The 13,747-nt window shown below is 32.1% G+C and overlaps 1 protein-coding gene across 1 annotated transcript; it reads left to right on the plus strand.

Annotated features, from left to right (window-relative positions):
- The first annotated feature begins 3,638 nt into the window (after positions 1-3,638).
- Positions 3,639-6,716, plus strand: LOC112786787 (probable receptor-like protein kinase At1g11050). The gene is made up of 2 exons (XM_025830162.3): positions 3,639-5,908; positions 6,414-6,716. Exons 1-2 carry the CDS (start codon positions 3,963-3,965, stop codon positions 6,430-6,432), a joined length of 1,965 nt encoding a protein of 654 aa, XP_025685947.1. The 5' UTR covers positions 3,639-3,962; the 3' UTR covers positions 6,433-6,716.
- Positions 6,717-13,747: the final 7,031 nt, after the last annotated feature.

Genomic DNA, 13,747 nt, shown 5'->3' on the forward strand with positions numbered 1-13,747 from the left:
TGCCAACACTCAACTCAAGTATGGTAAAAAATTGGAATCGCTAACATACCTGGAGATTATGACGAGTTGTAAAAATGGTGGGTCTTAAATATGAAGAACATGGGTTCAGGCAATAGTGGTATTCGAAGGAAATGTTTCGCTGTAATAACCTTCTAGCAAATTTGGATAGCTTGAAATCTAAAGGTGTTTGAAGACAAAAACTCCTTAAACTTGGAGATTGCTCAAGCTGCCATTAGAGCCAGAGATGAATTTTGCGGAGTTACCTTATGCTAGTTCTCAATTTTAATTCCTTTTTTTAAGTTTCTCTTTGTGCTCGTTAGTTAATGAATTGTTTGTTTTGGCGAGTGCCACCTCTTCAGTTATGTTGTCCTTTTGAGGATCAATCCAATTTTTTCATTTAATAAAATGACTATCTTTAAAAAAAAGAGTGGGATCAAAATTATTTATATAGTGGGCAACTAAAATTTAAGGAAAAGTATAGGTAAACAATGAAAATACTAAACAATGTGAATGATAGATATATCGGATGTTCAATTCACTAGGTGTGCGGATAGTTATCCCAATATTAAAATTTAGGTGGATAATTTAGGAGTGTAGTGTGTTTTTATTTTATTGAACCAATTTTAGAGCTCATTGTTCACAAAAGTCATTATCACTTAGCAAAGTCCAAAATTTAATACTATAGACTATTTGAGATTTTTATAAAACTTAATGGAGATACTTATTCCCACATACCACCAAGTAGATCTGATTACATAATTAAAAATATGTATAAAATTATTTTACACTAAAAAAATACATTGTAATTAAATTCTAATAATAATAATAATAATAATAATAATAATAATAATAATAATAATAATAGTAGGATAAAGATATAAATTTACCATTTTTTTATGAGATGAAAATTATTTTAGAAATTAGAGCCCACCCTTTAAATAATAATAATATAATAAAAAATAATTATAAATTTTTTTTATATTTTTTATTTATATAATTTTAATCCGTATAATTAAGATAGTAGAGGGTCTCTAATAATAATAACGAGAAAAGCATTGGAAAAGTCAGACCCGTTATTATTATTATTGGAGGGAACAAATAGTCAAATACCAATTCGGTTTGCAAATAGTTGATGTGATGTCGGCAATTCAAGCCATTTTCGAAGGGCAATATTGAAATAATAATAAGACTACAAAGAAAATACAAAATTTTCGTAGTGCTTTAGTCCTATTCATTGACTATATATCCATAGTCACACTTTTTACATTATAAATCTACTTTGAATTGACTAACTTTTACAACTAATGACTCTAAGCAGTAAACAGTGTCATCATTAGCCAATATCATTAGTTCAATTCATCATTGGCTATTTGGCTTCTCACTTTTAATTTGTTTAAATTCAACCGCAAAATAGAACCTCCACTACATAAGCTTCAGTCCACATTTAATTTCCACAGGATAGATAAAGATAACTAATGTACTACAATATAATTTGTACACACTTCTTTCACCTATACCGACTATTTTCTGTCTTATTATATATTTACACATCAATATAGTGACTATTATTATAATAATTATAAAAATTTTGATAATATTAAAAGCATAATTAAAATTAAAATGTTACTCTTTGTTATTTAGTAATATTTTTAATATGAAAATTAACAAATTAAAATATATGGCTAAATTAAAAAAGTTTATTTTTAAAAATATTTTTTAAATGTTATTATACTAAAATTTTATATTCATCGTAATCACCATTATTATAGTCACTATAAAATTTATCTTTCAATATATATTTGAATTTTAAAATAAACTTAATTAAGTAATTTTATAAAAACTTATGCTATTAATTTATTATTAAATTTACAAATATTAAATAAGTAAATTACTTTTTTAAATTAAATTCACCCATTTTTTTATTTTTTTATGTATGTTTTTTTAATTAATTTTTATTGTATCAATTATGTAATATTATTATTAAAAAAATAAAATTAAAATAGCGGTTGATCAGGAAATGCGTAAGTAAAGTAAAGTTTATCTCACGTAGACTGAATTAGACCACGTGGAAATAAAATATCTGAAATGGTGTTGTCTTGTAGCAGTAATTAGAGGTGTAATCTGCGTTTTGTTAATATTACGATCCACATCGGTGTCACTGTGAAGAGTACAAAAAGTCAGAGACAGAAGGCTTTAACTTTTCTTGCGTTTCCAAGTGGCAAGCCGCCCATCAAAAGCGCGTACACACCACGCGCATTACCACTTGCCAAATTTAATGCCAACTCCAAACTTGTTGCCATTACATTCCGTCACATCACTTACAAACTCTCCCTGGTTTTTAATCACTCAGTTTCTTTTTTTATTTATTTTGAATTATTATTTGATTTTAACTAGTATGTGTTCAGTCATCGAATTATAATTTAAATAATATAATTTTTTATTTTTATTTAAAATTTTAAATTTAAATCTCATTTTTAACTTAAAAAAATTAACATATATTCTAAAGACACATACTAAATTTATTATTAATAAAAAAATTTAAATATTTTTTAACAAAGACAGAACAAATGCATTAAAAATTTAAATATTTTAGAGTTTGATATTTTCTATTTTTTGAATTTTGTAGAAAAAATTAAAAACAATAAAAACAATAAAGATGTATTTATTTTGTGTTTTTATTTTCAGTATTTTTTATTTTTTAAATTTTATAGAAAAAATAAAAATAAAATATAAAAATAGAAAACAAAATTTTATTATTTCTATTTTTTTTACAAAATTAAAAAATTAAAAAATATTAAAAATAAAAATAAAAAATAAAAACGTAAATTAAATGCACTCTAAAATTCTATTTTTTATTTTCATTTTATATTTTCACCTATTTTTTCTCATAAAATTAAAAAAAATTAAAAATAAAAATAAAAAATAAAAATACAAATCAAATATACTCTTAGGGGTGAGCACGGGTATTAGGTACCCAATTATCCGTCCGAATCCAAATTGAACCAATTAAATTGGTTTTGGAACAGAACCAAACCGATGATCTTTATTAGTGATTGGTTCGGGTATCAGTTCTTAGAATATGGAACCTGAACCAACCCGTAAATTCGATCATATATTAATTAAATAAAAAAATAAAACATATATATATGACTTTTTCATTAGACAAAAATATTCACTATTAATATGTTTGGATTTTAATGAATTTAGTTTTTAATATATTTGGTATTTAACATGTTTGGATTATTTCTATTGATGTTACATGTTTATTGTACTTGTTGAATTTTTAAGATAAAAATTTAATTTTTTTTTTATGAATTTCAAAGTCATCAGGTACCCAATTACCCGAACCGAACTAATCTATTTTTAATCAGTTTGGTTTGGTTCGGGTACATATACAAAAAAATACAAATCCAAACTAAACCAAACCAATTACATTTTAATCGGTTTAATTCTAATTTTACCATAAACCCGAACCAAATCGACCGATGCTCACTCCTGCCTTATATATATATATATATATAGTCAACATTCTCAAATATTTATTTGTCTTATTACTTTATAATAATGTGAATGGTACGAATATTTGTATTAAGTAATAATTATTAAGCACTTAATATTGGGTTGATCTAGAAGAATTTGTGTTGTTGAAAGTCGCGTGTTGTGTACTCTCTCTGTCTCTTAGTGAAACTTGTAAGTTCAGTTTAAGCGACACCACACAGCTGCTCAAAACACAAACCCACACCTAACCACCCTCCCTGTCAGCAGCCAGAAGAAAATCATACGAATTAGAAAATAAAAATTAAAAAAAAAAATGCGTCCTTTGACCTTAAGAAGATGCATCTCCCTCTCTCACATTTTCTGATCATCATCATTTTCATGGTTACTACTATTATTAGCAGCCTAATTCCTTCTAGATTCTCCATTTTTATTCTTTAATCACCAGATCCATCTACACAAAAAGGATGAAGAAGGTTATGGTAACTATGATGATGGTGATGATGATGGTGTCTATAACCATGGCAGCACCTTCACCTTCACCTTCTCCTTCTTCTCCTTCAACATGCCCCATCGACTTTAGCTATGTAAAGAGAGTTCCATGGAACCCTTCAGCATGTGAGAATTTCCACTCTTTATCATCAAACTTGAGCAACTGTTGCACCTCGCTCTTATCTCTAATCGGAATAGGGTTCGCGCAGTACCTTAAAGCAACTACAAATTTCAACCTCCCAAACCTTGAAACCTCAACCTCATGCGTCCATGATTTCCAGTCTCAGCTCAATTCCTTATCTCTCCAAAACAACCTCGTTGACTTGTGCTTTGACCCTCACCAGTTCGTCATGTCCCGAAACGTCTGCGCAGGAATTGAAACCCTAAAAGATTGGGACAAGAAGCTTGGTCAAATCACGCCTCTTGATACTAGTTGCAAACAAGACCTCACTGATCTTTCGCTATGTGATGTGTGTCTTACTGCGGGGTTTCAGGTGCAGCATAAACTTGTCTCCATTGATGGTAATGCTTCTCACTCTGAAAATTGTTTCAAATTTACTATTCTATATGCTGCTGCGTTTGTGAATCAGTATGGACCTGAAAGCAATGGTGCCATGAGTTGCATCTTTGGTATGTCACTTTACACACAGGGTGGTGGTTCTGGTGGGAAAAGTCACCAGGGTTTGGTTTTTGGGTTAACTGGTGCTGGTGTTGCTTTGTTAGTTATGTCTTGTTTGTTAGGGGTTTATGTTTGGTATGATAGGAAGGTTAGGAGGAAGAAGCTTAATGATGATGAATTTGACTTTGATCCTGAGGAACAAGGGTCTAGGCGTAGGTTGAGGCCGAATACAGGGTCTATTTGGTTCAAGATTGATGAGCTTGAGAAGGCTACCGATAATTTCTCAACCAAGAATTTCATTGGCAGGGGTGGATTTGGGCTTGTTTTCAAGGGGGTTTTGTCCGATGGTTCCGTCGTGGCAGTTAAGAGGATCTTGGAATCTGATTTTCAAGGGGATGTGGAGTTTTGTAATGAGGTGGAGATTATTAGCAACCTGAAGCACCGGAATCTGGTGCCTCTTCGAGGCTGTTGTGTAGTGGATGATGATGATGAAAAATTTAATGACAGGGGAAGCCAGAGGTTTTTGGTTTATGATTACATGCCGAATGGAAACCTTGAAGACCATCTGTTTCTGGTGAGTGAGCAGCAAAAGTTGAAGAAATCGCTGACTTGGCCTCAAAGGAAGAGCATAATCTTGGATGTGGCAAAGGGGCTGGCTTATCTTCACTATGGAGTCAAGCCTGCAATTTTTCATAGGGATATAAAAGCAACCAACATATTACTTGATGAAGACATGAGAGCCAGAGTTGCGGATTTCGGGCTTGCTAAACAAAGCAGGGAAGGCCAATCTCATCTCACTACAAGAGTAGCTGGAACTCATGGATATCTAGCTCCGGAATATGCTCTTTACGGTCAGCTTACAGAGAAAAGTGATGTGTATAGTTTTGGGGTTGTTGTTTTGGAGATAATGTGTGGGAGGAGAGCCCTTGACTTGTCTTCAGCAGGATCGCTAAAGGCATTCTTGATCACGGATTGGGCTTGGTCGTTGGTGAAATCAGGGAACATAGAAGAGGCATTGGATGCTTCTTTGTTGAAGGATGACAGCTTTGGAAGTTCAAATCCAAAGAGCATAATGGAAAGGTTTTTACTTGTGGGAATTCTATGCTCACATGTGATGGTTGCTCTGAGGCCAACAATTTCTGATGCATTGAAGATGCTGGAAGGTGATATTGAGGTTCCTCAAATCCCGGATCGGCCAATGCCGCTCGGACACCCTGCTACGTTTTACGGCGATGGCGGCAGTACTTTCAGCATATCTCCGGCCTTAAGCGGCCCCAAGTTGCAAACTGGAGACATGCTCAGGTAATTGTAATCAAGACTCAAGAGTGTATCTTAATTATTCCAAGCATGACTAGAAAAGGTGAAAGGTGGAGGAAAATGTTTTCCATTCTTTCCATGGCTTCATTTGAGGTTAATAAACTGATGAGAATAGTCTTTCTTTACTGAAGAAAATTATAATGCCATGCCAAACATGAAAAAACGTAGAAGCTGGCAAGGCACCATTAGATTTTGGTATCTCTTTAGATCACTTAAATAGTTGGGAATAGGTGTTGTATTATAGCTTTTCAATGGAAAATTCTGTTGTAACTTGGAAGATTTCCAATTTTCAATTTGGTTTTCATCTAAATTTTCCTGTAAAGCAAAAACAAATAAAGGCATATATATGTATATAAATAAAATTGTTGATTCGACTGTAATGTTTGTGCTAGTTGAAGTAATATTGGTTGTTTTGTTCTTGATTCCTATTCCTAATGTTATATGATAGATTGGATTCCCATAAATATCTTTAGTAACCCTTTAACTACAGGTCCATTGGTAAGAGCTGAGCTCTTCAAAGGGATCTGCAAGCTGAGGATCTAGCTTCTTATATTATATTTTTCATACATAGACCATCAATGGAACACAAATCAAATGCTCCTTTTTTTTCCCCTTTGAATTTAGGTGTTTATAATTTTGCTCTTTACCTGTTATTTAAAGAGTTTTGGAATATTGTTTGTTTAGAATTTAGACAGCTTCACAGGTTTGTAAACAGTATAAACACATGTACATACATGCTTTTGATTTTTTCCTGCTCATGAAGGTATTAGATTTGAGGTACCCTTCTTTATTATATTCTCTGACCTTTTTTTTTGGGTATAATAACCATAAGCATTTTTTAGGGGAAAAAGGATAAAAATAAAACCACAATTTTTTACTAAGCATAGGCCAACCAACATTTTCCTTTCGGTTTCATACAGATGTACGTGTATCAGTATATGTAGGGTTCAAACCAATATTTCTGGTTAACAACAAAGCTGAAATAATAATATATGAACAAATTTTTAGTTATTTTTTTATCTGTATGAGCCGACTTGAGTAATCCAATGATACAGAGAGTTTCGAACATGTTGAAAAAGGAGTTCATTTTACATAGTGAGCCATGCTCCTCCTTATTATTTTATTATTATTTTGGCATATTAAGGACAATTAAATTTGGATTTATTTCTTTTTCTTCTTAGTTATTAGATCAACGAATTTAGAATTTCATACATAAATTATTTAAACTTCTAATAATTAAGCTACCATTAATAGCTTGTTTCCTTACTTGGCAAGTGGTAACACTCCGATTGAAGTTTTTTTTTTTTTTAATAATTAAAACGAGGCTAAAACCAAGAAACAGAAAATTAGAAATAATTGTTGTAAAATAAATAAGGAAGATACAGTAAATATAAAATAAAGAAGTCGAAGTAGAAGATTTTAGTATTAATATTTATCACAATTAATATCTCAATATAATAAAAATTATTTATATATATATTACTAGTATATATAGTAGTGTATATAAAAGGGAGAGAGAAAGGGAGAGAGAAGAGTGTTTTAGTATAGAAGAGAGAGAGAATTTTATTGATTGTGTGTTTGTTCAGGTTGATGTTTCTTCTGTTTATACACACAAATGGTCATCTCTTTTCAACTTTCATTAAATTTATTCTCTCTTGAGAATGGACATCCTCGCATTGATCCTTATCACAACATTCTCCTTTGAATGCTCATTTAGGATTATGCCTCGTTAAAATCTTACTAAAGAAAAATTCAATGGGAAAAAAAACTTTAGTAAAAGAAAAAGAGTACAATATCCTTTGTGATGGAGACTGCCTCGTTAAAAACTTTGTCAAGAAAAACTCAATGGAAAAAAACCTGACCAAGGAAAAAAGAGTACAGTGTCTCCCTCTTGTCGACATCATTTAATATCTCGGAATCGACACATTCCAATCTAATATACCAATCTTTCAAAGGAGGATTTTAGGAGTGACTTTGTAAGTAAATCTGCCAGATTATCATTTGAGCGGATCTGTTGGATACCAATTGTCCCTTGATTTTGAAGATCATGAGTGAAGAAGAATTTGGAAGAAATATGCTTTGTTCTATCACATTTGATGTATCCACCCTTAAGTTGAGCAATGCATGCTGTATTATCTTCAAACAAGACAGTTTGAGCTATCTTATGATTAATCAGTTCACATGATGACAGAATATATTGGATCAGACTCCTGAGCCAAAAACACTCGCGACTTTCTTCATGTATTGCTAGTATTTTAGCATGATTAGAGGAGGTTGCTGCTATCGTTTGTTTCGTGGACTTCCATGATATAGCTATAACACCATATGTGAATAGGTATCTTGTTTGAGATCTCCCTTTGTGTGGATCAGACAAGTATCCAGCATCAATATAGCCAACTAATTGTGACTTGGATCCATATGGATAAAACAATCCCATATCAACCGTTCCATGAAAATATCGAAAGATTTGTTTGATTCCATTTCAATGTCTTCTCGTTGGAGAGGAACTATATCTTACTAGTAAATTCACAACAAATGATATATCAGGTCGTGTATTATTAGCAAGATACATTAGCGCTCCAATGACACTAAGATATGGTACTTCAAAACCAAAGATATCTTCATTTTCTTCTTTAGGATGGAATTGATCCTTTTTCACATCCAAAGATCTTACGATCATTGTGGTACTTAATGGATGCGACTTATCCATATAAAATCTCTTCAAGATCTTTTCTGTGTATGTTGTTTGATGAGTAAAAATCTCATTTTTTGTATGTTCGATCTGTAGGCCAAGACAAAATTTAGTCTTTCTAAAATCTTTCATCTCAAACTCTTCTTTTAGAGCTTTTATAGTTGTTGAAATCTCTTCAAGAGTTCCAATGATATTTAAATCATCAACGTACACAACAATTATAATGAATTCAGATGCAGATTTTTTTATGAAAACACACAGACAGATATCATCATTCCTGAATCCATTTTTTTTCAGATACTCAATAAAACGATTATACCACATTCGTCTAGATTGCTTTAGACCATATAAAGATCTTTGCAATTTGACTGAGTATAACCCTTGCGAATATTCATTGGATGGTTTAGATATCTTTAGTCCTTCAAGGATTTTCATATAGATATCACGATCTAATGATCCGTATAAGTAGGTTGTTACCACATCCATTAAATGCATTGTAGTTTATAATATGCGGATAAACTGTCTAAATAACGCAATGTTATTGCATCCACTACAGGAGAATATGTTTTTTCATAATCTATATCGGGTCCTTGTGAAAAACCTTATGCACAAGTCGAGCTTTGTAGCGTACAACTTCATTTTTCTCATTTCGTTTTCTCATAAATACTCATCTGTATCCAACAGGTTTTACATCTTCTAATGTACAGACTACAGGTCCAAAAACTTCACGTTTTTCAAGTGAGTCTAACTCGGTCTTTATTGCTTTTTTTCATTTTGGCCAATCATTCCTTTGTCGATATTCTTTGACTGTTTTGGCTCAAGATCCTTACTTTCATGCATGATATTTAACGCCATGTTATATGCAAATATTTCATTGACAATTGTCTTATTTCGATCCCATTTTTCTCCTATAAAGACCTAATTTATCGAGATCTCGTCATTTTCATAATTTTCAGGTACCTGAACGTCTTCTGGCATTAAAACTATATCAGAATTTTAGACAACTACAGGTGTCTTTACTATGTCTTTTTCAACAGATATAGAATTTACCTCTTTTCTTTTTCGAGGATTTTTGTCTTTGTAACCGACAGGCCTACCACGTTTCTGGCATGAATTTGTTTCGGTGGCTATTTGTTCGACTGGAATATCAATTCGAATTAGAGCATTTTCAACTATTATATAAGACTTGGTTATCCTCTTTGTATCAGAAATGCATCAGACAATTCATTTGCTATTCTTTGCAAATGTATAATCTTTTAAACTTTTAGTTCACATTATCCTGATCGAAGATCTAAATGCATCAAGGATGATGCATTCCAATTAAGTTCCTTCTCAGGAAGCTTATTCTCTCACCCTAATGTTGGAAATTTTGATTAATCAAAATGATAATCTGCAAATTTGGCTTTAAATACATCTCCAGTTTGTATCTTAAGATACCTCACTATAGAGGAAGAATCATATCCAACATATATCCTCAATTTTTTTGGGGTCCAATTTTGGTGCGAGAAGGTGGTGCAATGGGAACATATATCGCACACCCGAATATTCTTAAATGGGAAACATTTGGCTGCTGGCCAAAATTTAATTGCATAGGAGAGAACTGATGGTAACTTGTTGGTCTCAAATGAATAAGTGCTGCGGCATGTAAAATAGTATGTCCCAAACCGAGGTTGGGAGATTTGTTCTCATAAATAAGGGTCTAGTAATTAATTAGAGGTATTTAATAAGTGATTCTACTGTCCCATTTTGTGTGTGAACATGAGCTACTGGATGTTCAACGCTTATTCCATTAGCCATACAATAAGCATCAAATGCTTGGGAAGTAAATTCACAAGCATTATCAACGCGAATTGCTTTGATTAGGTTTTCTGAAAACTGTGCTTTTAATCGAATAATTTGAGTAAGTAATCTCGCAAATGCCAGGTTGTGAGAAGACAACAAGCACACATGTGACCATCTCGAAGATGCGTCTATTAGGATCATAAAATATCTAAAAATTCACATGATGGATGAATAGGTCCATATATATCGCCTTCAATCATTTCTAGGAATTCAGGATACTCAAATCCAATCTTTACTGGTGATGACCTTAAAATTAACTTTCCTTGAGAAGATGTCGCACAACAAAATTCACTAGATTTAAAAATCTTATGGTTCTTTAGTGAATGTCAGTGGGAGTTTTCAATAATTCTCCACATCATGGTTGTTCCTGGATGACCCAATCGGTCGTGCCAAATTATAAATTCATTTGGGCTGGTAAACTTTGGGTTTACAATAACATGTGATTCAATTGCACTAATTTTAGTGTAATATAACGCAGATGAAAGTGAGGGTAATTTTTTTAATATTACATTTTTATTTAAATCATGAGTTGTGATTCGTGATTTCTCTCATTCATTGTTTCAATATGATATCTATTTCGGAAAATATCTTTAAAATTGAACAAGTTTCTTAGAGACTTGGTAGACAATAGTGCATTATTTATTATGAATTTCGTTCCTCTGGAAAACAAAATTGTAGCTCTTCCGGAGCCTTCTATCACATTGCCTAAGCCAATAATAGTATTAACATATTCTTCTTTTGGCATACACATCTTCGTTATATATCCTTGCTATCTTCTTCAAAGATAAATAATAATAATAAAATGACTAAAAATATATGCACCTTAAAATTATTTTCTTGATTGAAATCTTTTTCTAAGAAGTATTGTACATAGTATCATATACTAAATTTTTTATTATTTTAGAACTTGGCACATTTAGTAATTTTGAAATTCATAAACATAAATATTTTATCAAACATTATTTATGTACATCACACTTGAAATTCAAATGCATAGAAAATAAAACTTAACAATAAGTTTCTTACATTATTTATTTACATGAGTACTTAATGATCTCATATATTAAACTATTCCATGATTGATCAAATGACCAATATTTCCTTTAGGATCCTCAAAGAAATCAGATACATCATAATGAGTGGTGAAATTTTCAGCATCATTTGAAATGAAATTCGTCTCCTTTCCTTTGTCGTCCTTTTTTAAAGATGCTTGATAAAGATCGACTAGGTGCCTTGGGGTACGACAGGTACGCGACCAATGGCCCTTTCCACCACAACGGAAATATTTATCCTCTGTTAATTTATTTTGTCCAGTGTTTCTTTTTTTATCCCACTTCTGATGAGATCCTTTCTTACGAACATAATTCTTCTTCCTTCCATAATTTTTCTTGTTAGTAAAACCTTGCCATTTACCTCTTCTAGGGGAATGATTTGCCGCATTTGCTTCAGGAAATGGGACGGCACCAATTGGACGCGCTTCATAATTTTTTAAGAGCAACTCATTGTTGCGTTCAGCAACAAGAAGGCAAGAAATTAGCTCAGAATATTTTTTAAATCTTTTTTCTTGATACTTCTGCTGCATGAGCACATTCGAGACATGGAAGGTTAAGAAAGTTTTCTCTAACGTATCATTTATATTTTTCCCACATAATTTCATTCGTGAGGTGATTCGAAACATTGCTGAATTATATTCATTTATGGATTTAAAATCCTGTAAACGCAAGTGCATCCATTCATACCGGGCTTGAAGAAGTATCACCGTCTTTTGATGATTATACATTTCTTTAAGGTCTTTCCACAGACCTGCATGATCTTTTAATGTGAGATATTTATTTTTCAATTCTTCGTCAAGATGACGACAAAGGAAGATCATGGCTTTGGCTTTATCCTTTTGAGATGCATCATTTTCAGCCTTAATGGTGTCTCCAAGATCAATTGAATCAAGATGGATTTCAACATCTAGTATCCATGATAAATAGTTGTTTCTAGATATATCAAGAGCATTAATTCAAGATGAGAAAGTTTCGACATAATGAAAATTTATTACCTGAGTTGGTTAGAGAATCGTGCTGATAACGTGTTGTAAAATAAATAAGGAAGATATAATAAATATAAAATAAAAAAGTAGAAGTAGAAGATTCTAGTATTAATATTTATCACAATTAATATCTCAATATAATAGAAATTATATATATATATTGTAGCGTATATAAAAGGGAGAGAGAATAGTGTTTTAGTATAAAAGAGAGATAGAAAATTTTATGAGTGAATACTCCACCCGACCCCTAACAATTATTTCGAAAGGACTACGAGGCTCCGAAATAAAAACACTCAACTCGGCCAATGATTTTTTTTAAGGACTGATTAGCCCTGTGCAAAAAAAAAACATTGATTTTTTTGGCACAGTGGCTAATTAGTTCCATAAAAATAAAGCTCAGGAGTCAAGTTGGGTTTTTTTGTTAAAGGACTCGTTGTCTTTTGAGGTAATTGTCAGGAGCCGTTCAAAATTTTATTAATTGTGTGTTTGTTTCTAGTTGATGCTTCCTCTATTTTTTTGGTGACTTAAAAAAAAAATAAACAACAACAAGAAAGAAAAAAAAAACAGGAAACTGCTTAAGAAAGACAGTCCCGTTGAATACTACTCTCAAACTCCTTCCAAGACAACGGAAGCTCCACTTGGGGAGAAAGGGTCCTCATTGCAGTCTTTGCCATGATGTCTGCTACTGTATTTACATCTCTCAAAATCAACCGAAGATCAGCACGCCATTTCCAAGACATGATATATCGAATTTTTAACACCAAAGGCTCAATAAACCCAGAGCAATCCTGTAAACTATTGACAATAGTAAAAAAGACTCCACACAGTATGTCTCGCATATAATGTCTCTTTGTCTTGAGTTTCGTGCTAAAAGAAAGTCTCTCCAAATAGCAAACAATTCTGCTAGCAAAATGTTACGACTCTCAATTGTTCCCAAACAGCCTCGTTACCACCTTCCATTCCAAACTTTGCTAACACAAGCAAAACCAACTCGAGCACCATTGTCAGGATAGCTAGCATCACAATTAACCTTAAAGGTACCCACTGAAGGAGAATCTAAAAGCCACTAATGATGGAGGGGATAGACAGTCGTTGCAACTCAAAAATATTTCGGAACTCTTTTTCCTAGGACAAAGCCACTGATGCTTCTTCTATTTATACACACATATAGTTATCTCTTTTTCATCTTTTATTAAATTCACTCTCTCTTAAAAATGGACATCTAGGTGGTGATCCTTATCACAACAACAAT

The sequence above is a fragment of the Arachis hypogaea genome, chromosome 20, assembly GCF_003086295.3.
Source record: "Arachis hypogaea cultivar Tifrunner chromosome 20, arahy.Tifrunner.gnm2.J5K5, whole genome shotgun sequence".
Classification (NCBI taxonomy): Eukaryota; Viridiplantae; Streptophyta; class Magnoliopsida; order Fabales; family Fabaceae; genus Arachis; species Arachis hypogaea.

Coding starts and splice junctions, on each gene's coding strand:
- LOC112786787 (XM_025830162.3), top strand. CDS start 3,963: ATGAAGAAGGTTATGGTAACTATGATGATGGTGATGATGATGGTGTCT.